Genomic DNA, 25,470 nt, shown 5'->3' on the forward strand with positions numbered 1-25,470 from the left:
TTGTTGTCATTGTGTTTGTTGTTGTTTGAAGGTTTTTTGTTTTGTTTTGTTTTTGTTTGCTTGTTTATTTGTTTGTTTTGGTCTTGTTTGTTTGTTTGTTTGTTTGTTTGTTTTTAGATCGGGGCCTCTACTTTGGTTTGGAAGTGTGTGCCTGCTGACAAACGGTCACTGTACTGTCCTCCCCATTGGTCACACTGTAGAACCCAGTGGTCTACCAGGGTCTGCAGTGAGCAGTCCGAGAGCCTAACAGATCACTATGGTGTGGCAGGATCCCTCCTAACCATTACTATAACCAGCATGCTTTCATTAAAGGCAGAAACGGTCAGGGTTGAGGGTGTGCCCGTAACGAATGAGATTTGCTTGGGTTAAAACCTTTTTTAAAAAGTGTTGAACCAGCATTCCCACTACAAAGTGCACAGCCAAGGGAAATGGAGTTGGTGTATCAGAGACACTGGGTTTACTGAAACACAAACTCAATGGCCTGGAATCCAACAAAGTGCCCATGGGTGGATGAATGAATAAAGATAACGTGGTGCACAGGTACAGTAGAATACTATCTGGCCCTAAGGAGGACAGAGATCTGTGACCATAGCAACGTGAATGAAACCACAGCACCCTGCACTGTTCAGGAAAAAGCTAGCCACAGAAAAATGGGTAGACACCTCCTCATTATGTGGAGGCTACAAACTTGGTGTCATGGATGTAGAGAGTATAATAGTAGACTCAAGTCCCATCAGGAGCTGGGACGGAGGGAGGATGGTGTTCCAAGAAGCAGGTACATAGGAGAAACAAGTTATAGAGCAAAAACGGTTTGTAACAACATGTTGTGCATTTCACAACAGTCCACAAGTTAGAGCATCACTAACCCGGAGAGGTGATAGACACTGAAGAGAAGGAAATGCTAAGTACCCCGAATTGATCATTCTGCAAAGTATGCATAATTTCAGTCACCAGATTGTTCCTTGCAAGTGTACACAAGTTTTCCTGGATCAAAATTTGGGGACGTGCTGGTCAGTGATTAAGTTCCTAGGGAAACACATCACCCTGTCACAGTGGAGTAAGGGACAGAGGTGACAGTGAAGCAAGTCAGGACTTCTGAAATCCAGGTGGATTGTTCCGCCAAGACAAGACAGTTGATGCCCATCCTGGATGGTCTTTAGGCTAGACGCTGCCTGAAGAAGCATTGTCCGGTTCTAGCAATGAAAGCTTGCTCAGAAACATATGGACATTTTCTTCTCTCAAAATTCCATAAGGTGTGGACCTGCACAAATGGAGATGCGTGGGGGCTCAGCATGTTCCCTAGGGCATTTCCCTGCTCAGGTGGGTTTCACGTGTGTGTTTTTCACATCTAACCTGTTGATGCTCACATTTGGGCCAGGTGTTCAGACAGAACCTTGCAGTTTTGCATCAAGTATTAGAGATCACAGGCCAGCAAAACGGCTTAGCAGGAAAGCCCTTGCTGCCAAGCCTGAGGACCTGAGCTTCATTCTTGGGACCTACGTGATGGAAAGAACCAATTCCCATAAGCTTCCCTCTGACGCCCATGTGTGTGCATGTGCAATCAGGCATGCATGTGCAGAGAGAGAGGGGTGGGGAGAGGGAGAGAGAGAGGGAGAAGGAGGGAGGGAGGGAAGGAGAGTGAGAGTGAGTAAGAGTGAGTGAGAGAGAGGGTCAGAGAGAGTCAAAAGCAGCAATGTACATAAAGTCAGGGTAATACTTTACCAATGCACTTGAAAGTGAGGGATGGCCAAGAAAAAGAAGGAAACTGTGTGATAGAAATGGAGTCTTAGTTGCAAAGGGACCTTCAGCCTCATCCCCGTTCTGCCTTTCACCTGCTGCTTTCTCATGCACCTGACTTGTTAGTGTGGATGGAGCCTTGCGGCTCTGGAACTTGTGGGACTGAAGGATGAGGGGGAGCCTGTGGCTCTAAGAACAAGGCCACAAAGGCCAGCAGAGGGGCAGTTTGAAGCAAGGTAGGTGTTTTGAAGGTGAGGTGCCATGGAATCAGTGAACTACTATTATCTGCAGGTTCTAGGCTGATTCGTGAGTGGGCAAGGATCACGTGACATGGCTTTCAAGCAACAAGTGTCTTCCCCATGCCTTCTCAGTGGCCAGCTCTAATTAGCCACTTGATGGCTTCTTGCCAGGGTGGAGTAGGTGAATGCAAATGGCTCTGTGGAAGACTTCCTGAAGTCCGTATGAGTCCTTCAAGGGAATTTTCCTTGTGGCATGGCTGTGGTTTCCTTTCCTCTTGAGTACACTTCTGAAGGTCCCTTTAAGCTTTAAAAGAAAGAAAGGAAGGAAGGAAGGAAGAAGAAAGAAAGAAAGAATCCTGTGAAACTAAGGAATGTCATCCTGCAAGTGTTTATCACCCACAGCTGCTGGTGAGTGTGCCTCTCTATGTAAAGCTGGCACAATCTCCCCTCTATGAGATCCTTATTGTTGGAGGCAGATCTCGGAGTGGGGTAATGGCTTTTTGTTCTTTCAATCTGAGTTGGATTGCAAAGTGGAACGCTCTTCCAAGAGGTGTGGGAGGAAGAAAACCGGGTGAGAAGTTAGTCATGCAAGAAGCTCATGTTTTTTGTGTGTGCCCACTCCCCGTGAGCCGTGGGCTGAGCCATGCAAAGAGCCACTCAGACCCTCAGGGCCTCATCACCCCTGACTAGATATTGACCTACGTCTTGCATGGTGGCTGTTGACTGAAGCTCCTACCCTCTTGCCATCTACCTGCCTGCATGCTCAGAGGTAACTAACTACCCCCAGGAGCAGCTGCACAATGGATGAGGAGAGCTGGATGGGCCGTAAGCTCACTGGGCTGGGAATGGATCCTGGCCCTTTGGAAACTGGCTCAGTTTTAACTGGTTAGTAGCTGCATTGGGAGAACCTGGAGGAGGTCCTGATGATGGCCGTAGAAACTTCAGGCCGCTCTGACCTGCCAGTTTGTGGTCCTGGCTGGTTTCTCTTGTTCACCCTTGGAGAATCTTCCCTGATGGGTTCGTTCTTCTTTACCTGGGTCTGTGAGGCCAGCTGGGCAATTTCTGCAGTTTCTTTGCTGTTGGTTGGTTGGTGTCTTTTTAGCTTTTCAGTTTCTATTACAAAAGCTTCGTTTTCCTATTTAGCCTTGTGGCTCCAACACGTTCACACTGGTGCCTGTTCCTCGTTAGCAAAAGCATGCGTGCTCTAACACCCACACACAGCTCCCATGGAACAGGAGGGTTCCTCTGACAGTGTGTGTTTGGTGTGTGTGTGTGTGTGTGTGTGTGTGTGTGTATGTGTGTGTGTGTGTGTGTGTGTGTGTGTGTGTGTTAGGCGCATGCATATGAGTACATGCGCATGCACCATAATGCACATATGGAGGTCAGAGGGCAACTTACATTAGTCCATTCTCTTCTTCTGTTCTGTGGGTTCTGGGGATCAAACTCAGGTCAGCGTAGCAACCAGCTCCCTTACCTGCTGGGCCATTTTGCTGGCCCTCAACCTTCATGGTGGAAAGGTAAGACAATGCTATTTCCGGGGCCTCAGGGCAGCCTGGTTTTGGTGCTGGCCTATGGCAGTATGGCGAGCACAGGGCCACCAGCAGTGGCTCTAGACAAGATCCTGGGAGGCAAAGGGAGGTTCTATATTTGTCACCAGCGCCACCTGTGAGAAGAGACAGGCGTGGAATGAGCAGTGGGTCCATCAGGTTAGGAGTGCTCGCTGGAGTGTTCAATCCTGTGTCTTGTTACTTTTGAGTGGCCCGTGTGGAACACCTGGATGCAGGCAGCAACTGCTGCAGCTGCAGCTGGGCAGAACGGCACTCTTCCCCACCAGCAGCACAGAACTGCCTGGGAATTTAGTATGCAGATTCTCAGGCTCCAAAGGGCAGACCTGAGAATCACAAGCTGGGGACGAGGGGGTCAGGCCTGATACTCAGCCTTGTGGCTGGAGTTCCAGGTGATCCTGGGGTGCTCTGGGTTTTGAGAAGCTCTGCTTGGAGCTCCTGTCCCAGCCTCCCCTCCCCCACATAGCATTTGGCTGGATGGACAGGCTTTTCTGACCTCCTTTACAGAGAGGGGTTTGAATCCGTTTTGGCCATTTCTTGAGGACTCTTTCTGCATTCGACTCTAAAGCTTCCATCCCATCAGCATGCTGTGCTGTCTCTGTCCCCGGTGCCTTTTCTTGACAGGAGAAAACAGTGTGAGAATGGGCTTTTTGGCTGGGAACTTCCATACCTTTTTGAAGCACTGGTTAGGCTTAGGATGGGTCCTGCACCCTCAAGGGAGCATGGAGACCCTGCACGTCAGTTGGAGCACCCTCACTTGGAACCCAGCGTGTTTTGCAAGCACCTGTTCAGCTACACCTAGGAGAGGCTATGGACTATTTCTGGCTCCCAGACCAATTTTAGTTCTTTCTGACAATCTCCTCTTGTCTGTGAAGAGCAACGCTCTCAGTAGTTGGAGCATTATTTATAAACGTAACGTCACACCCTTTACTGGAAAGCCTTCTACACAAGATTAGCAAGGTGGAGCGGCTGAACTTAATAAATGCCGTGTTTCTCAGAAAACAAAACAACTCAGTAGGTGCCACCCTATAAGTAGATGATGCCACCTTATGAGAGGAGGGTTTCAGAGCAGTTGAGCCATATGGTGACATCACGGACATCCTCCCCAGGACAGAGTCATGGAAGAATATTCCAGATCCTATCTGATGCCCCTGGCTGGATTGACTGTGTAGAGGGCAGTGTGGCTTACGTCTGCACTCCAGATGGTTTAGTCTTATTAGAGGACCAGAAATCTACTTATGGCAGCTTTTGAAAAAGGAGAGTTCGCAGAGGCTTTGAGGGTCTCTGGTGAGAGGACTGGAAAAAATCAACCTTCATGCCTAGCACCTTGGGGTGCCTTGTACCCTCCATTTCTCTCTGAACTTGCCTTTCACTATTCAATAGCCACTTAGAAAGGACCAACTGTGGAAGGTAGTCACTCCAGGTTCCATCCTGTGAGACTCTTGGCAGATCCCAGTAGCCACACCCAAGGTCTGTTAGAGTTCACTCAGATTGATTCAGTGAGTGAGTGAGTGAGTGAGTGAGTGACTGATGACTGACTGACTGACTGACTGACTGACTGATGACTGACTAACTGAGATTGGGTCTTGCTGTATAGCCTACTCTGGGCTTATACTCAAGACCCACCTGAATTGTCCTCTGCGTTCTGGGGCTACAGGCATGAGGCATCATGGGAGTTCTTAGAGAAAGATCTAGATCGTATACAGCAACCGTTTTTAACTTTTATAATGTTCTATAATTCTTACAGTGAATTTTCTTCATTGATTTCATATTTATGTGTGTAGAGTGAGCATGTGTGTATGCACGTTTGCGAACACACATGTGTAAAGCATGTGTGTTCACATGTACATGAAGGCCCTGGGTTGATGTCAGGAATATTTTCTGATCATTGTTTCACCTTGTTCTTTAAAGCAAAGTCTCCCAGTCAAACCCAGAGCTTGTTCCAGGGTCCCCTGGCTCCACCTTCTGAGCTGGGATACAGGAAAGCTGCCACGCCCATCTGGCGTTTGTGTAAGTTCTGGGCATCCAAACTCTGGTCTTCTTGCTTGGGTGGCAGCCACCACTGAGCCCTCTCCACTGACCTGATAGTCATATTTTCACTTAATTTTGACATATAGATTAGCCAGTTTTTATGATTTCTCCCTTTTGATGCTATGCTCTCAAAGGCACTTACCCACAAAATACAGTGACATTCCTTCTATGTCTCTTGGCCTCTGAAATGCCTTCCATCTCTTCTGGATTGTTCCCTCCACCCTTAAAAGTTTTAATCCACGTGGAAATTAATTTCAAAAGATGTCTAAGAACTAGCTTTCTACTTTGCCTGTGGCTCAGACATTTCCCAATCAACTCCCACCACTGCCCTGGGAAGCACCTGCTGACTCTGTGATGAGCTGGTTCTGTCTGCATGGGTCCTGTTGTTCTTTCCATTCCTGTCTTCTCTACTCCGGTGCCAATCCGATGCAGATTTCCACCCCGCCCAAATATTTCACCTGGTCACTTAAAGAAAGCACTTTGTGGCTTCTCCTGAGCATATTAGAAAGCCTAGAGTCACTACCCACGAGCTTCGGGGACGCTGTCAAACAAAATGAGGTTTATTTAGACAGGTGCACCGTAATTTCATGACTCTTGATCCGATCATTAGTGTATGGGTCGTACATGCAATGTGGATCCGCTGCTCAAAGGAGTGAGCCAGCCCTGGACAAGGTGCGCGCTACAGTATGAGGCTGCATTGTGCTCCTTAACACAATGCGCAGTTTTAAACCCATTGTTTGCTTGTTTCTGGGGTTTTATATTGAGCATTTGTGGGCCCTGGATAGCCTTAGGTAAACAAAACCACAGTGAGTAAAACTATACACAGAGGGGAGGCTGTTGTTTGTGGTGCCGCACTCAGAAGGGGTTGTACTGTGAAAATAAGCATCTTACTCTGGTTCCGTTTTCAAGCTGCGTTATTTGGGGATGTTCTGTCAGCGACTTCTGCACGTAAGGCAGCACAAGGTTTTCCTTCTCTTGAAGGTGACAACTTTTGTATGCATAGCGACCTATTTTTACATAAGCCTTCTTTCCTCATCCAGAGGGGAATGCCTTTCTATTAACATGTAGTTGCGACTCGGTGGGTAGACTCTTGGACCACCTGTCAGGGACTTTCCTACACTAGCAAAAAATACTAAAGAAAAAGAACAACAACAAAACCTCAGTTACTTGATGGCACACCTAGAGCCTAGAACTGTTGTTACGTCAAAAGGCATTTGGCAGGCACTTCCAAACAGTCTTCCCAGGAGAGTCAGCTTCTTCCTTACCCCACTTCTCCAGATCTGTAGTAAAAGTCATCCCTTTAGAAGGACCTCATTTTGCCAGGCAGGGGTGGCACACGCCTTTAATTCCAGCACTTGGGAGGCAGAGGCAGTTGGATCTCTGTGAGTTCCAGGCCAGCATGGTCTACAAAGCAAGTCCAGGATAGCCAAGGCTACACAGAGAAACCCTGTCTTGAAAAACCAAACCAAAACAAACAAACAAACAAAAAACAAAGAAGGACTTCATTTGTCCCATCAATAAAAATGTGGTGTGTTCTTTAGTTTAGTTTATGTTGCTCCAATTCTGAGGGAGATTAATAGGTTTTCTTATTTATTGATCATTATAATTTGTTGTATTTTCTGTAAATTATCCATATATGTCCTTTATTGTTTTATTTACTTATTCATCTGACATGCCAGGTATTGAGTCAATGGCTGTATACTCAAAAGATAAGCACTGTACCACGGAGCAACATCCCAGGCCCTTGGAACTTCTGAAACAGATGCAATTGCATACTGGGAAGAAAATGGGATGTTCTCTGTGTTCCCTGGCTCTGTCTTGTTCTTTCTCCATAGCTCTCTAGCTATACAGACACGAAGGCACATCATTTTTAAATCAGCCATTAACCATGTTACCAGACTGAGTGGAAGGGTTGGTGTTGAACCGAGTCTTAGTTCGTCCGTCTAACCCTTCCTGATTTCCTGCCTCACTCTGCACACGGTCTGGGCTGAGCTGCTTGACAGTCTAGGCTCTCAGAGTGCATCATCCATGGTGTGGCCGGAGGGCTAGGAAAGTGGGTGTGGCCAAGGCAGGAAGAAAGCCAGCTGCTCTGACAGATCCTGGTGTCCTTCTCCAGTGTTCAGAAGACCTAGACAGCAGTGGCCAAGCAGCCCCCTGGCTGGACTACCAGGTCCCAGGGACTCCACCCAGTCAGAATAAGAGTATCCCCTGCCGCTGGAGCCCTGACCCTCTGTGTTGTCTTCAGCCTGCTCAGTGGAGCCTTCCCCATGCCCACAGCGCTCAGCTTCTCTCTCCTCATGCTCAGCTGTTACAGGACAGACTCTGAGGACTTCCGGCTTGCTATGAGCTCTCAACACTCACTCTGATTGGCAAGGTGTTCTAGGGCCCTACAACAGCAAAGCCTCCTGCAGACAGGTACTCTGTGGGGACAGAAACTATGACCTTGGTAGTTTTTGAAGGTCGGAATGGATACAGTGAGCACTTGGGGCTTCCTTAAATTACCCTATATTTCTACCATGCATTTTACCTAATCTTAAGACTGACCCACCCTGTGGTGCTTGTCTGGCCCCGCTAGCGATGGGGTTCCGTGATGACTTTGCTATGGGCTTCCTGGGTTTTCCCCACAGCTGACTATCACTGAGATCACCAAATAAACACAATCGTTTCTAGGTTCCATTTCCACTGACTAAACCTAATCTCCAGGCTCAGAACCTAGGAATCAGCATCTCAAACCAATGGCCCTAGTGATTCTAATGCAAAACGGGCTTCAGGAAATGAGCCTGGATCACTTGGTATCCACACTTAGGCTCCGGGTTGGGGACATCAGGCTTGGTATTAGATAAGGCTTCCTTTTACCTCCTTGAGTTTTCCCAACCATAACACAGAGCCTAATAGCTGTCTGTGAACTGCCAGTTGCCCCCACACACCTGTTGACACAGTGGTAGGACATACTTTTCCCACACTGCAGTCAATGGTCACTATCCCTCCACCCAAGACGGGGCAGACAAGCCCCATTAAATGCTCCCAGGATCTCTCAGTGTTGGTGTAGGTCTGCAGGTCCTGCCCACCTCTAGACCACCACCGTGCAGCCTGGGACAGCTCAGAGCTGGACGTGTCAAAGTAGCCGAGGAGCCTCTGAGTCACCCAGCTGTTGCCCTCAACCATTATCTTCTGTAAGAATAGCACAGATTTTCCACCCCTGTGGATCCCAGCGTTGTTACAAAGGCCTTGTGAACTGCAAGGCAGCGGGAAAGGGGGAATCACTAAATATATTTCTGGCTCACAAAAGGATGCCCCAACTTCTCAACCACGCTAAAGAACATGTCCTAGCTCATCTTTATTCCTAGTGTGGTAAGAGGGACTTTTCATCACCTCTTTCTCTGGGAGATGTGTTTCATGAAGAGATGAAAACGGGTGGGGAGCGGTGAGGCAGAGGCTTGGCATCTGGAAAGGAGCGGGGAAGCGAGGAGGGGACCGAAGATCTGGTCAGGGTTCTTGTCCCCTGAAGCTCACTGTGGGTCAGAAACTGCAGGGCTCTGTGTGCCCTCCTGGATCCATTTGGAGATGCCAGGCCCCCAACAAATGGAAGCACACACATCTTACAAACATCTGCCTGGGACCTGGCTCAGGATCTGGCAGGGCTGATCCTGCCATTCTTTCCGGGCAGGGGCCAGAGGGATGACACTAGAGAGAAGCATTTGTATTGTTCTATTTGCTAAGAGTCTGTTCCTGCCTGCACGCACACAGGAATGAACTGCTGTGAGCTAGCACAGGAACAATCCAAGTGAAGCTGCCCAAGGGAAGGTCTCTTTATTGAGATGCCATCAGGTGGTTCAGGAACGACCTGTATGCCCTCATGGGAACCATGCATGGAGGAGGTCATGGGGGCAGCCTTGCCCAGGTGTCCTGATTCCCCTGACTGGCTGAGAGAGATACCCACAGATCTCAGGGGCACCCTTGCTCTCGATGTCAAAGCTGGTGCCGCCATGGCTGTATGCCTAGATCCATGGGAGGTCTCTACTGCATTCTTGCTATTGATACCATTTCTAGTAATCCTTCAGAGGTCGCCAGGGAAGAGCCCAAGATGGTCCCAACCTCTGTAGGATTGGCAGGCTGGGTAGAAAGAGAGGCAGAGGAAGGCGTGTGGTGGCCCAGTCCAAGAGACTAGCTCAGAGGTGACAATCGAAAATGATGGCCTGTGAGGCCTGACTGTCTCCGAAAGGCCTCATCTTACTGTGGCCTCGGTTTCCTTCATTCCAAATTGAAACAGGAGCACCTGTTTTGTGACTACTACAGGAGATGTCAGATGTCTCCAAGCTCAAGCAGCTGTCCAGAGAGAGAGAGGAAGGTCTCCTCTGCTCAGAGGCTGCGGTTGGAGCTTAAGGCTCATTTTGTGTAAGAGGCCTTTGAGTGTTATGAACCAGAGACTCCTAAGTAGAAACCATTGAATAGCATGAGTCCAGGGCACACGGGTGCAGAGGAGGAGACCGGGAATGGCTGCTGGTTTCTGAGGGAAACTGAGCTGGGTTTGTATCGTGGGGGCTGCAAACACATCCCAAGGAAGCAGTGATTGTAGATCCAGCATCTGACACTCGGTGGACAGAAGATGTCCTGGGAGAGAGCACCGGGGCTCCTACAACTCTCCTGGGAAGCCTTACATTCCTGGTGCTGGGGGTACCAAGGAGCTGGGCAACTTGGGGGAGGGGTGCTGCTCCTGATTAGGGTGGGACAGGGACTAGAAAGGGAGCTCTTGGTGCTGCCATGTGCCTAAGCCTGGTCACATACCAGGCAGACACTCCTTGAGGGGAAAGCCACTGCTGAGACTACCACTGAACAAGGGGCAAAGGGAATGCAAGAAGCGCCAAAAATGGAGGAGGTTGGGGATGTATCTCAGTTGAGAGAGCACCTGTCTACCACACACCCAGCCCTGGGCTGGGCACCCAGTAATGACATAAATTGATGATGGTGGCACGTGCCAATAATCCCAGCATTCAGGAGGTAGAGGCAGGATGATCAGAAATTCAAGGTTATCCTTGGCTACATAGTAAATATAAGGCAAACCTGGCCTTGTCGCAGGGTTGCCGGGGGGCGCGGGGAGGGGGACAGAAACCACTAAAGAAAGAGAAAGGTATAAAGAGGCAAGCAGGAGAGGACCTCAAAGCTTGTTTCTGCTGGCTGGCACCTGCTTGTTCACCTAAGGCCTCTGAGGGCAGAAGATGAGCTAAGCCATTGTGGGGAAGATGTTACGAGATGACCCACGGCAAACACTCAGAACCAATGGTGAGGTCCAGGTGTACCTTTAGAGTGTGTGCCCGTAATGCAGGCAGTCTTAGCCTTAGCAAGGGGCACGAAAGCCTAGAGGTAACTGTTTCAAATTAATAGTGCCTGCCTCTCTCACCGTTCAATCATTATTGTATTAAAGAGCTGACACCTGTACTTTGAAAGCTGCCTATACATAGCATTTACCTTTTCAGCTGTGCTCCCTTCTAAGTTTTGTCTTCCGAAGGCCATGTAAGCCACAGTGAGGGATTAGCATTATGACTCTTGGCATAGGACAATAGAAAACAAGCTCCCTGGGCTGGCTTCACCAGTCGCTTGTGTGTGCCTGGCTGCCCTGGTTCCAGTGGACAAGGTCCAAAGGGAGTCGTGGCCATTAGGAAAACGTGTTCTGTGGGAATTGGGTTGGGTGAGAAAAGGGTCCCCGAGAAATGGCTCAGTCCTTCCATTCTGACGTCATTGCCATTTGCACAGTGCCTGCGGCCCTGTGGCAGCAGCCACCTGGAGTGACTCAGGGTCCTAGAAATGGAAGCCCAGAGAATGCAGAGGAGCCTTGATCTGGGTTTCTTGGGCTCCCAGCCACCTCTCCAGACTTGCTTGGACTAGGCCAGAGAGTCTAGACACTGTAAATAGATTCTAGGGTCTTTCTTGCAGAAGGCCGAGAAATGGCCTGCTCCCTCTGGGTGGTGTCACCTATTGGACTGCTCCAGCCATTGTTGTGACCACTCTGCCAGAGCCCCGGTGTTCTCTCCAGATGCCCCGGCCTCCCCAGATGGTCTGGCTCCATTCCATTGCTGCCCCAGGCTTGCAGTTGTCCTCGGGTCTTACATAGGTCAGATCTGGCCAAGGCCGGGAGACAGGCTAGGCTGTGGCTGCAGGCAGAGGCCCTGTTCCCGCAGAAGCCCATCTGGGGACTGGAGCAGAAGGGTGCAGCCCTTACAGAGGACCAGGAGTGACCCAGGACAGAGAGTGTATATGGACAGAGGCTTTGACCAGGAGCCTCTTGGAGAGCAAGTAGCCAACCTGCAGGCCAGCTTTTCTCTGTGGCTTTCAAGACACTTCCAAGAGCCTCCTGGACCACAGGATGCCCTAGCCCTGTGGTTCTCAATGCTGCAACCCCTCTATACAATCCATTGTGTTGTTGACCCCCAACCACAAAATTACTTCACTGGTACTTCATAACAATAATTTGTTACTGTTATGAATCATAAGGTAAGTATCTGATATGCAGGATATCTGATCCGCAACCCACAGGTTGAGAAGCGCTGCCCTAGCCCTTCCCACAGCTTTCCTTGAAGGAAGTCAGCAGGGGCCACAGCTTCTCAGGCTCTATCTTGTCTCCTCCGGCTTGGGAGTGGGAGTGAGCACAGCCTCTCAGGCTTTATGTCTCTCAGCTTGTCAGAGGCTTGCGGTTCGCAGGTAACAGGAGGATGGAGACATGAGGGCAGGAACTAGGACCCTGTGGTGGCCAGAAGATGAAATAGCGAATCTGTGCCTCAGTTGGAGATGGGTGTGTGTGTGTGTGTGTGAGGTATTCCTCCTTCTAAAATAAGGTCAGTGACCTCAGCCACCAAAGGAAGGGAGTCAGTAGCACAAAAAAGGGGACATAGTTCTCTGGGGACCTTCCTTGAGCTTAGGTGGACTAGGAGTCTGTTTATCCCCTAGATATCTGAAGAGTACACCAGGTGGGGGTGATCCATGTACAATCATAGTGTCTATCCCTGTTGCCTGGTGAGGGACCATTCATGAAGGAGTGGGCCAGCCAGGACCACTGTGTTTAAGGACAAACTACACATGTCAAGGTAGAGATCTGTGACCATATGTGTGCTATGCTGGGCCCCTGTTCAAGTTCCCAGACAAATTTGAGACAGATGCCTGGGCAGAAAGGTCAGCAGGGAGGATGCTGGGAAAAAATGCTGAGGGAGACAGCAAGTAGTCAATGCCATGATGCTGAGAGCCCTCTGCACCCCTACCTAGAGCTCTGAGCTGGGGGAGCAGGCAGCTCAGAATTTTTGCTTGGACCTTTGATTCCCTCACGCTGACTAACGTCTACAAATGTACCTCTGTCTCCTGCCCACCGCAGGCATCACCTTGGGTAAGCCAGCATCCCGAGAGGAATTCTTTGGTGAGCAGCTGCAGGGAGAAGGGGTGCTCCGTTGTCACATCCACTCTGGTGGCTTTTTTGGCCAAGAGAAAGGAAGCAATCTTGGAAGTGTGCATGGCAAAGGAGGCACTTTGGGACTTCTTAAATACATAAGATGGTGATTTCCAGGCAGGGGAACAGGCAAGGAGATCGGTAGAGGGATGTTCAGAAATCACCAGGGTCTAACTGGGCCTGCTAAGACAGTCTAGACAGACAGACAATGACAGGCTGCTGCTGCAGCTTGCTAGGAGAATGGGGTTGTCACCTTTGTAGCTGGTCGGGGAGGGTTTTTTTTTTTTTTTTTTTAACAGTAACTCAAGACAAGAGCCAGGTTCTAAGGCCAGACGTCTACTAGCCCTGGGGCTGCGATATAGACGGAAGAGCCAAGAGACAGGACGATCAGATCATGTGGAGAGAAGCAAGGACACAGGGAGCCGTGTTGCACTGGTGGGAGGGGAATCTCAGGCCTCCATCCCGTCAGTCTCAGGAGGGGAAGTGGAGCAGGCGGCTTCTGGCTTTGGATCTTGGGTTGGGGAAGTCAGGAGGCCAGAGCTGGCAAGGAGAGCCAGGGCTGAGCGCAGCGGATGCTGCAGACTCAGGCAGCTGACAACAGGAGATGGGGAGGAGAGACCTCCTGCCGGAGGAGTTAGGTTAGAGGTGTGTCTGCCTCTTAAGGAAGCTCCCCCGCCCCTTTTTATGGTGCTGAAGATAGAGCCCAGAGTCCAGTATACTAAACCTGGGTTGTACCCCCTACCTCACATCTGTTTGCTCAAGATTGTCTCCTTCGCCCTCTCCAGCTGGCCTTCTTGCCTCATGTGCATTCTCTCCGTGGAAGCAGGAAGGGCCCATGTTACCCTGTTAAGTCGACTCCCTGGAGCCCTCAATTCATGTTTCCTAAAACACAGACAAGGTTTTAAGAGTGTCCGTCAAGGCTCAACTACAGCAAGAGTATTGGTGGCTGGTGTGACTAGCCTAGGGTTCCACAGAGGTTGAGGCAGAAGCTGAGGAAAGAACCTGAGTTGGGTTTGCAGGCAGGGGAGGCCATCAAACGGGAGTTGTTTTTTTGTTTTTTATCATCTGAAACAATTAACTTTTCAGTGATAGAAGTTTTTATTGGACTAAGTGATAGCCATCCATATCCTGTTTAGTCCTTATGTCTGAAGTGTGACTGTGCCTCTTTTGAGTGCCGATACTGTTGCTGCTGTAAAGTTCGCTTTGCAGAAGGGGAAACTGAGGCCCTGAGTATCTGAGGAATTGGTTCAGATTGCACTGGTCACCAGAGGCAGAGCTGGGATACTGACTCCTTCCCTTGCCACTGTCATGGGGCTTAACCTCTGGTCTTTCCAGCCCTCCTGGAGCGACCTGAAAGAGTCCCATAGAGAGAGAGAGTGCAGGAAAAGCACATTCTCTTTCAGAGACAAACCCAGAGTCATCAGCCATGTGAGGTGACATACATCTGTAATCCTGGCACTCTGGACAGGAAGCTCACTACAAGTCTGAGACTAGACCAGGCAAGACCCCCAAAAAACTAACAAAAAGATTCACCCAAATAACAAAGACAAATGGACACATAGATACCAAACTGTAGGGAATGCTGACCTCTGAGGGTGGGATTATGGGTAATGCTCACATCCTCCTGGCAGCATTCTCCTGCATTCTCAAAGTGTGTCTGTTTGTTTTATTTGTCTCCAGGTAGAGTTTCACTAAATTGTCCAGGGTGGCCTTGAATTCATTTTGTGGCCCAAACTTCAAAACTTTGGGTTTTTTTTTGTTTTGTTTTTTTTGTTTGTTTGTTTGTTTGGTTTTTTTTTTTTTTTTTTTTGTGTGTGTGTGTGTGTGTGTGTGTGTGTGTGTGTGTGTGTGTGTATTCTTTCCATCTACCATGTGGGTTCCAGGCATCGGAGTTGGGTTGCCAGGCTTGGCAGCAAGCACCTTGACCTGCTAAAGTATCTTGCCAAGGCCTGGCTTTCAACTTTTGATTCTCCTGCCTCAGCTTCCCTAGTGCAGGGATTATAGGTGTGGGCCACCATATCTGGGTAAAGAACATTATTTGTTTGTTATTTATTTATTTATTTATTACCACAGGCAATGTTGCAGGGAATCTTCTCACAGCCCTAAGCTCTGAGGGACAGAAATAGAGCTGCAGTGTTGGTTAATTTCTGACCAGCCTGTGTAGCTGAGTGTCCAGGGAGGCAACCAGGAAGACCACTCAAACAAGAAGTTCAGCAAAGGCATAGAGCAGGCTGGGCATGGGGGCACATGACTGCCATCTGCACCTGGGAGACAGAGCTAGGAGAATCACAGGTCACTTTGGCTGCACTTTGGCTAAGACTCTAAAAACAAAAACCAACAGCCTAGCTAAAAGCAAAACAGTGGAATCTGACGAGATCCAGGCTTACCCCCTGGCTTAGAACCACCTTTCTACAGACTGAGTTCTTTGCTCTGTGCCTTGGGGGTTGAGATGACGACAGGCTTTGAAAAGAAATGCTGGGGACGCTGGGACTAGAGATGGGAGCCCTAGGGACAGGAGTAGAGAGAAGTGACGTGGGGGACAAGGTAGAAGATTCTCTCAGGAAGCCGCCTCCTCAGGTCCACCATGTACAGAGGGGCCTTGGCTAAGAGATGCTCTGCCAAGAGGGGTGGGGGTGGGGAGAAGGGGGCTGAGGTGAGGAATGTGGCTGTCCTTTAGCTCCCACTAAGGAAGGTGATCAGCCCTGGCTTACTCTGCTCTGTGACATGTGGGTTCCAGTCATGGCATTCCCAAAGTGATCTTGTTTTTTCCTTTGCCCAGAGACCACCTGGGAACGGCCCAGCAGTTCTCCTGGGATTTCAGCCAGCCCTGGCCCTCACAGGAGCTCTCTGCCTCCAACAGGTAAGATCCACTCAGCAGCTTGGGGTCGGTGGGAGGGCTGCATAGCCACTTTCACCGGGAAGCTGAGACTGTGGGTCTGAACTGCTGAAGCAAGCCTGCTGTGGAATCTGTGGACCAGACCTAAAGATGGTCCAGACCAGGTCCCTGAGGCCTGCTTCCCAACGTAGCAGGATCAGTTGCAGCTCTGGGGACCTCGGGCTCCTGACTACTAAAGTGCTTAGGATGAGAATTGGCTGGGTGATGTCAGAGGTCAGAGATCTTTGCAGATGCAGGGCAGAACAGCTCTACATGGCTCTCATCAGCGCTGAGGAGTGGAAGCTAAAAGGAGTGGTGTTTTACTGGGGAGTTTTTGGACAGAATGTTCTGGAAAGGAAATAGAATTCTTTGCAAGGATTTGAGTTACCTGCAGAGGTGGCTGAATGACGGTGTTTGCGGGGTTTGTCCCTATACTAGGAATGAGCATTGTCTAGAAATGTCTGAGGTGGCATCTTAAGGGCTTGCCAATGGGGGAAATGGCTCTTAATTTCTTCTGGGTTTCCCTCCTCCAGGCAGCCCTCCCTGCCTACTCTGCTTGGAGCCCTTAGCCTCTCAGCCTGCATCACAGTGTGTAGCCTCAGTGCATTTGAAATTCTTTTCTCTGTTGAGGCTGTCCTCCCATGATGCACTGAGGGTAGAGACGAGGTGTTTCCTAGTGCTCTGGTCTCCAAGTCTCCACACAGAACCTGGCTTCTTTGTTGCATGAATTCACAAGCCATCATTGGCCTCTTCAGAGACTACTTGCCGCATACAGGCTTATTAGTGCCCTGTGCTGTCACCTGTGGGGGGTGGAGGACTGGACGAAGCTGGGTTGGGTTTGTGCAGAGGCTTGGGGTTCCCAGACCTTCCTTCACCTAGAAGCATGTCAAGAACACTCCCCCACACAGCATCAAGTGTTCTGGGCTTCTAAGGGGTTAGAAGGGTGGGGACATAGTAAAGAAGGTCAGAAGGGACCTGAGCAATGGCTGCCCACACCTCAGGGCCCTAGCATGGCATTTCCCAAGCCTAAGGCCCCAGAGTTCTGCACAAGCAGCCCTCTGGCAAAGGAGCTCAGTGGTCAGATCTCTTTGGAGGTTTGGTGGGCACACCCTGTTCTGAAAGATACCCGGATGCATCAGCACATGTCATTGGGGCCCCCACTGTGTTCATCCATAGCGCGTCATGTGCTTGCCAGCCTGTCTGATCTCAACTCTGGGAGGCTTTGCCATTCACAGGCGTTAGTCAGGGTCTGAGGAGACTATCAGGCTATCGGATGCTCACAGGCATCTTCTGGGAAGGGTCCAGGGGTCTTGCTAAATGTCCCACAGGGCACAGGAGAGGCCCACAGCAGACTCCTGGGCTTACAGGACAACAGTGGGAGTTAAGAAGCTGTTCTGGGGACAGAACTTCCATTCACTACTGCCTACCACAGTAGAGTCCTTGGTCTTTCAGGGGTCTCTGGCTTATCACCCACAGGGACAGGGAAGACTGGCTTGGGTTCTAAAACCCACTTTTTGGTTTCACACCCACTTTAGTGTGGAGTGCATCAGCTATACAATGTAATGAAGAATGTATCCCAACTGAATGTGAGGCCTTTCCCTCCCCCCTTTGTGGTACTTAAAATCCAAGTGTATCTACTGTCCTCCATCTCCCCTCCAGCATCCCTCCTTCTTCATGTACCATTCCAGTGATAGCAGGGTCTGGCACATGCTATCGTCTCCCCCCCCCCCCGCTTATATTTGAATCTGAATTTCTTAAATAAAGAAAGACATGGTGACCACTCTGTTTCTCTGTAAAAGTTCACAAGGTTTTGGGGATTATTTTTTGTTTTGTTTTGTTTTGTTTTTCTAGACCTTTTTCTCATTTAGTCTCACAGAGATTGGATTTTATTGTGGGAAAAGAGACACAGACAGGAAAAGGACCCGAGGTTGCTTCGGAATTGGACCAAATCCTCGGGCTCTTGGGGTCGAAGTCTTCTCTCACGGAGACCCTACATGCAGGGCCTGGGTCTCAGAGCTTTCTCTTGTTTGTTTCTGTGAAAGTCACAGTGGTAGTGTAGTAACCTCTTTATCTTTTTATTTTATTTATTGGTGTGTGTGTGTGTGTGTGTGTGTATGTGTGTGTGTGTGTGTGTGTAGTGTGATGTACCACAACATCAGAAGTCAGAGGACAACTTTGGGGAGTTGGTGACATCCAGGGATCCTACTCAGGTTGTCAGGCTTGCCCAGCAAGCGCATTGACCACCCAAGCCATCTTGTGGACCCTGTCAACCACCTTTATCCCCAAACATGTCACTGCTTCCCATTTCCGGGTGACAGACTTTATGGGGGACTTGGACAAACAAGCACAAGGAACTAGGCCAGGCAATCCCTGTGCGCTCTAACAAGGAGTGAAAGTGGGACGATGTGACAGTGACTAGGGGAACCAGAAGACCTCAGCAGAGAAGTGACATTTAGGACAAGATTTAAGGACAGTGATAAGGCAGGGTTGGGGAGGCAGTGACTCCGTCGAGGAACAGCCAGGTCAAAGCCCCTGAGACAAGGGCCCCAGTAGCATGAGTAGGCCTTGAAAACAGAAGGGGGCCTGGAGGGGCTGGGGTGGGGCTGGGGTGGGGCTGGGGTGGGCCTGGAGGGGCTGGGGTGGGGCTGGGGTGGGGCTGGGGTGGGGCTGGTCCGGATAGCAGGGATCTGGAGACAGTGTCTGTGGGGCCAGGTGAGCTGAAAGAGGAACATGCTGGATTCCATGCTGCCTGGGAGGTGGAAAGGATGGCTGACGGCGAGCACTACTAGCTCCGTGAGCCGCTGCCAGGCTGTACTAGCCCTGGGCTCCCTGTTAGCAGGGGAGAGGTTTTACAGTGTGTGTGTGTGTGTGAGTGTATGTGTGTGTGTGTGTGTGTGTGTATGTGTGTGAGTGTGTATGTGAGTATGTGTATGAGTGTGTGTATATGTGTGAGTGTGAGTATGTGTGTGTATGTGTGTGTGAATCTGTCAGTGTGAATGTGTGTGTGTATATGTGTGTATGTGTGTGTGTGTATGTGTGAGTGTGTGTATGTGTGAGTGTGTGTATGTGTATGTGTGTGTGTGTGTGTGTGTGTGTGTGTGTGTGTGTGTGTGTGTGTATGTGTGTAGGAAACCCAGTCCCATTTCCTGACCACAGACCACAGATATCCCTCTGGTCCCTCCTGAAGGAAAACACAGGACACCGAACAATGCCGGGAAACCACAGATTAACCTCATCATGCCACATGCTGGTGAAGGGCGGGAGTGGAGCTAGTTTCAATTCCAGGGGCCCTCCTGCCTTCCAGGGAGTCTTAAGGCTCAAAGCAGGGCTGGCCCAGCCAGGCTCCCGGCTGGGGAGGAGAGAGCTGGGTGTGAACCTCAGCCCTGGGAACACATTCTTCTTTTTAAATCTTGGGTGATATTTGCGGTGACTACTGGGCCGGGGACCTGGCCCACATTGCCTCTTTTAATGTCACCAGAGTTAAGGGGCCCTGTGGATTCAGCGGCTTTACTCGGGCTGCCTGCTGCCAGGCTTTCTAAATGAAAAGCCGTTTAGACCACAAGAGAACTCCTGAGAGCCTTTCAGTAACCGCTGGAAACATCGAAGTCCCTCTTTGGGCTGCTTTAGCACACATTGTGGAAGTTTTTTGGTTTGTGGATAGAGAAATAGTATCAGGCACAGGGGAGAGAAATGGAGTAAGGATGGTGTTCTTGATGGTGCCTGAGTCACTTGTAGGCTAAGGGACAGCAGAAAACAGTGCTGTGCCCCCGTATAGGGCTTGTGCGGACCATGAGCACGGCCTATATCCCATGTTCCATACTGAGGCCACAGGCCATTTGTGCTTCTCACATGACTCCTGTGCCTGAAAAACTAACATTTTTAGCTTACCTTAATTAAATAGCTTTAAAATTCTTTTTGGGACCATTTTATGCTTATAAACAAATAGAAAAAAAAATAGTGAAGTCCCTGTAAACCCTTTCTTTTCAAATCAATTTTTAGGGAAGGGGATGGTAGCACTAGGTGTGGGACCCAGGGCCTCATGTATGCTAGGCAAGGCCTCTGCTGCTGAGCTACAGTCTAAGGCTGCCCTGTAGATCCTTGACTCAGTTTCCCCTGTGAATGTCTCCCACAGCCAGAGTCCACTTGTCAGAACCAGGAAGTGAACCTCGCGTGTTACTCTTAACTAAATGTCAGGCTCTATTTGGATTTCATAGGTTTTCCTTGGATACACTTTTTCTAGTCTAAGATGCTTCCCCCGAACTCCTGCTGCATTTATATTTTATTTAATTTTGTTTAAGAAGCCACCAGCAGCCAGTGTTTGGTGTATCCAACAGAGCAAGTATATGGAAGGAGCTCCTGCCTAAGCCTCAGGGCCCAGGGTGCACACTGAACTGGTATTTTTTTTTTCTTTAAGATGAAAACACCTACTATTTACCAAGGCTGTGCTGGTCGGGTGTAGGGAAGGGTGTTTGGGAAAACAGGGTTTAGGGCCAGCCTTTGCCAGTCTTAGAGACCAGGCCAAGTTAGGGATCATCTTTAGGTCTCCAGAAGCTCAGAGGGACTTGGGTACAAGGGACAGGGAGGGGCCCAGGGTTAGTGAGGTCCTGCCAGGATTTGGGAGGAGGCCAAGAAGTGATCTAGGAGAGTATACATCAGACAGCTATGTCTCCCCTGAGTAGAGACCCTTGCTGAGCTCCGAGCCAAGGCCTCCCACACAGCCCCAGGTCAGGAAGCACGGGACGCCTCAGCCGGCCACTCAGGAACAGGACTCTCCTACACCACAGACCAGCAAGCAGTCAGGCTGAAAGCCTACCCCACAGCCTAGATCAGACCTCCTCCGTTGTCATCAGAGGAGAAGAACATGCTGCTTCCCGTCAGAAAGAGGCGGCAAGGCCTTTAGAACCCGTGGTCCTGGTGGCTAAGCCTCCCGGGAGTTTGAGGAAGCTGATCCCGTAGTGTTGCTCTTGGGCTTTCACCCAATCACAGCCATGGGAGAACGTGCACCATGGATTTCATCTTCTGGAGCACAGTCTACATCCTAGACAGCCATGACAGACAGTAAGGACCAACTGGCCTGACAGAATGTAAAACTACTTCCCTGAATAGCCCAAGGAGGACCCCATATTCTCTGAAGACTTAGAGTTGAAGAGGTATCTGCAAGGCATGCTGAGGCTGAAAGGAGGCAGAGCTGTGCCCACTTATAATCAGGGTGCTGACCTCAGAAGCCACGCTAGCATTCTCCTGCAGCTACAGCTGTGTTTCCCAAACGCAAATTCCATAGGAGTCTGCATTACTACCCTAGATGGGTCTGTCCCTATGCCTCTCCCCAACTCTGTGTGTGTGTGTGTGTGTGTGTGTGTGTGTGTGTGTGTGTGGTGTGTGTAGCACTGCTGGACACTTCTTCCCATGATACTATAAGATACGTAAGTACATATATAAAGAGCTTCCTCAAAGGAGTGTTGTATTACAGCTAGGGAAACACCATGGTGACTCACTGCTTAATGCAGTGGTAGGTGGGTGGGTGGGTGGGTGGATGGATGGATGGATGGATGGGTGGGTGGGTAGGTGGGTAGATGAGTGGAAGAATGGATGGATGAATGAATGATGGGAGGAATGGATACATGGGTAGATGAATGATTAGGTAGATAAGCAGATGGATGGATGGATGGATGGATGGATGGATGGGTGGATGGATAATGAGTGGATCAATGGATGGATGGATGGATGGATGGATGGGTGAGTAGAAGAATGTATGGAAGGATGAATGGATGATGAAAGGATGGATAGATGATGAAAGGATGGGTGAGTGGGAGGATAGATATATGGATGGATGGATGGATGGATGGATGGATGGATGGATGGGTAGATTATTAGGTAGATAAGCGAATGGATGGATGGATAGATGGATGGATGGGTGGGAGCAAGGGAAGGCAGGGAAAAGAGTAGATAGATGGATCTCCAGAACAACGAGCCCCAGAGCTCCCAGGTGTCTTACTCAGAGTAGGGATAAGTTACTATGCTCACTCCATAGAGATGGAAAGTTAGGCCAGAGCCTAAGGAGTTGCATGCAGGTGTCCAGTGCTCGCCTTCTTTCCTCTCTTGGACAACAGAAACCTGGAGGCTGGGAATTGGGAAGGAACTTTTTATAACAGGAATTGGGGCTGAAAAGAGAGCACAGAGCTCCTGAGAGGGTGAATTCCGAGTGGCAGACACTGCTGGCTTTGTTACTCGGTGCCTCCATGTTTTTCTGTTCCCTCTCGGCCTTTTGCCATCACTCTCCCCTCATCAACCTCCTCCTCTTCTCACTGTTCATCTCTCAAGCCCTCTGTCTGACTGGCCGTTAAGTGGAAGGCAGTGTGTAGGTGCTCGGGTTTACATTTATCTTCGAGGTTACTACAGTTACAAACTGGCTGGAGCTTTTTAGTCCCCTTTTAAGCCATCGAAGCCCCTGAGTTTGGCATTTGATGCTTTTTCTTATATCTCCATCCCTTTCTGTTCTCTTTATGGCTGAGTAACCCTTGGCCAATTTTACTTCCCTCTCAGAGGCCGGAGGCCCTGGAAATCTCCACATGGGCTCCATGTCTCCTGTGGCCATTGCTGGTGAATTAGGAGCCCAGAGAATGAGGGTGCTCACGGCTAGGAGCCCTGGGGCTCGTGGGCTTTAACGGTTCTCATTTTTACACTGGTAAGCTTTCTGAACATTCCGGCCTGGAGTAGAGAGACCAGCAACACAACCGGGTCAAGAGGGAACTGCTGTGTGGGGAGAAACGGTTGAGTGGAAAATTAGTTTTTCTTCCCAGTAATTGTTTTGACATGAGCAGTAATTAGCCAACAGCTGACAGACTAGAACTGAAGAGAGAACAAGAGGGTAGATTAAAGGCAGGATGCCTGGGCATTAGCTGGCTCCTGGCAGGGCTGGGAGCCAGAGGAGCCAGGGCTAGGTGGCAGGATGCAGCCCATATAGCTTGCCTTGTGATTTCTGGGGAGGTAGTGAGTGGGGGTCAGAAGGGCAGCCTCTCCCTCAAAGAGCTGGGGGACACGCTGGGGTTATTGGAACCTGGTGATCTCTAAGACAGAGGCATCACTACCTGCTCAGAGAAAACATTTTGTCAATAGACTGAGCTATGATTTGTCTGCGTGGGGTAAAGCGGTCAGAATGTGTGGCCTGAGAGAACCTCCATGTGTTTCTAGGCCTTGGGATAACTTGTGGCTGGCTATTTCTTCAGAGTGTTAACAAGCTTAACTCATAAAACCATCTGGACCTGGTGCCTTTTAGTGTAGGTAAACTTTTCAAAGATCTCTTCCTCCTCCTCCTCTTCCTCCTCCTCCTCTTTCTCCTCCTCCTCTTCCTCCTCCTCCTTCTCCTCCTCCTCCTCCTCCTCCTCCTTTTCTTCCTCTTCCTCCTCCTTCTCTTCCTCCTCCTCCTCTTCTTCCTCCTCTTTCTCCTTCTCCTCCTTCTCCTTCTCCTCTTCTTCCTCCTCCTCCTCCTCTTATTCCCCCTCCTCCTTCTCCTCCTCCTCTTCCTCCTCCTCCTCCTCTTCTTCCTCCTCCTTCTCCTTCTCCTCCTTCTCCTCTTCTTCCTCCTCCTCCTCCTCTTATTCCCCCTCCTCCTTCTCCTCCTCCTCCTTCTCCTCTCCCCTTCCTCCCCTTCTCTTTTTGTCCCTCCCCCTCCTTTCTTCTTCCTCCTTCCTCTTCCCTTTCCTCTTTTTCTCCTCCCCCTCCCACTTCAAGTATTCATGAAATAATTTTGATAATTTGAATCTTATGGGAGGTATGGGTTTTATTAGTCTATGATTAGAAATCACTTGCTCTTGCGTTTAAAAAAAAAAAATCTTGCCTGTGTTTGCTGTGCTTAAGTGTTCTCATTCCTAACCCTAAGCACTTGTGGTTACGCTCAAATTAAGCTACTTCATCTCCCTTTCCTATTGTTGTTATTCCTACCCCACCCCAAACACACACACACACACACACACACACACACACACACACACACACACACACACACACACACACACACACACACACACACACACACACACACACACACATACACACACACATACACACACATACACACACACACACACACATACACACACACATACACACACATACACATACACACATACACACACACACATACACATACACACATACACACACACACACAGACACACACACACACACAGACACATGCATGCATGCACATGCATGCCCACATAGTGACACATGGATGGGAGGTGGGGAGGAAGAGAGAGTGCCAGCTCTAGGTAGCCACTGTCATTCTCATCCCTTAACATTGTTTCCCTCCTTGGGCCTGCCTCCTGTTCTCCTTGCTTTATTTTGTAGGTCATTTAATTTTTTTTTCCACCAAGATTCTTTAGGGGGAATGTTTAGTCCATTTAATTTTGTTCCTTTGGGCTTGGTAATAGAATAATTAAGGCTATGAATTCCCCTCAAACTACAATGCAGGCTTTATCCATTCATTTTTAACATATTCTTCCTTATTCTCTTCTAAATAATGTGTAATTATGCTTTTAAGATCTCTTTTAGCCTGACAGTCCTTAGGAGGGCATGTTCTTAGGTTTCCAGCTATTTGGAAGTTTGGAGGGCACGAGCCCTGTGTGTTTGTTTTTCATTATTAATATCTACTTTTATTGTATTCTGGTCAAAGAATGTGGCCTGAATTATTTATGCCTTCTGCTGTGCACCAGCAGTTTATTTGTGGCTTAAGTGTGGCTAACTTTTCAAATGTCCCATGGCTTCTTGGCAAGTGTTGTCCTCTTTGTTTTTAGGCTAGGATGTTTTATACATGTCCTCCACTCAGCTCTTTAAATTAAACTACACAGATCCCATTTGTCCTTATGCCTGCCTATTACTCAGACCCAGAGTCCAAGCAGTGTGCACAGTGTCCACTGCTGTCCTATACTTCCAGGCGTTTCTTTTTGAGGCAAGGTGTTCCTTCCCTTTGCTGGCTGTTCACCTTGCAGTCCTGCTACTTCAAGCCATCAGCACCCCTCCCCCACCCCTGCCCCCACATGTTAGATTGCAGGCTTGGACCACCATGTCCAGTTTCAGCACCTATATTCTATCCATTTTGGCGCTGTCCTATTTGATAAGCAAACTTCCTCTGGTGTCCCACTTTGGCAGTGGGTGTACTGTGGTTGATGTAAGAGCTTTCCTGACAGAGCCGCTTGCCTATCTGATGCTTTTGAAGTCCTGGATGCTCCTCTCTGGCTGCCTTTCTTATTGAGTTGATGTGAATGACATTTGGCCAAGCATCTGAGAGCTGAGTGAGAACCATGGCTGGGAGCTGGCCAGGCAGAAGCATTGTTCTTTCTTCTCCAAACACTGAAGGAGGAGATGCGGGTAGAGACTGCTATATACGAATTTCTCTTATCTTGGTGAGTGTATGTGTGTGCATGCATGTGTGCACGTGTATACTCCTGCCTAGCTGTCTGGAGGAGTCTAGAGCTGATCTTAAAGACCCAGGAGAATCCCAACTCCACAGGGGCAGTTGACTATCACCCTGCTTGCAGATGGCTCTGGGTTGTCTGCCACAAGCGGGAGATGATGGGCTCCACCCCCCAG

General features: G+C 49.4%; 1 protein-coding gene across 7 annotated transcripts in view; it reads left to right on the plus strand.

The window, feature by feature from the left end:
- Gas7 (growth arrest specific 7) overlaps positions 1 to 25,470 on the plus strand; it is a 218,733-nt gene that overhangs the window by 149,502 nt on the left and 43,761 nt on the right. For all 7 annotated transcript variants that reach the window (XM_051168033.1, XM_051168027.1, XM_051168032.1 and 4 more), the window contains exon 3: positions 15,784 to 15,864. In XM_051168033.1, the coding sequence (XP_051023990.1) occupies positions 15,784 to 15,864 (81 nt within the window). The remainder of the gene's footprint in view (positions 1 to 15,783; positions 15,865 to 25,470) is intronic.

The sequence above is a fragment of the Acomys russatus genome, chromosome 25 (genome assembly GCF_903995435.1).
Source record: "Acomys russatus chromosome 25, mAcoRus1.1, whole genome shotgun sequence".
In the NCBI taxonomy this organism is placed as follows: Eukaryota; Metazoa; Chordata; class Mammalia; order Rodentia; family Muridae; genus Acomys; species Acomys russatus.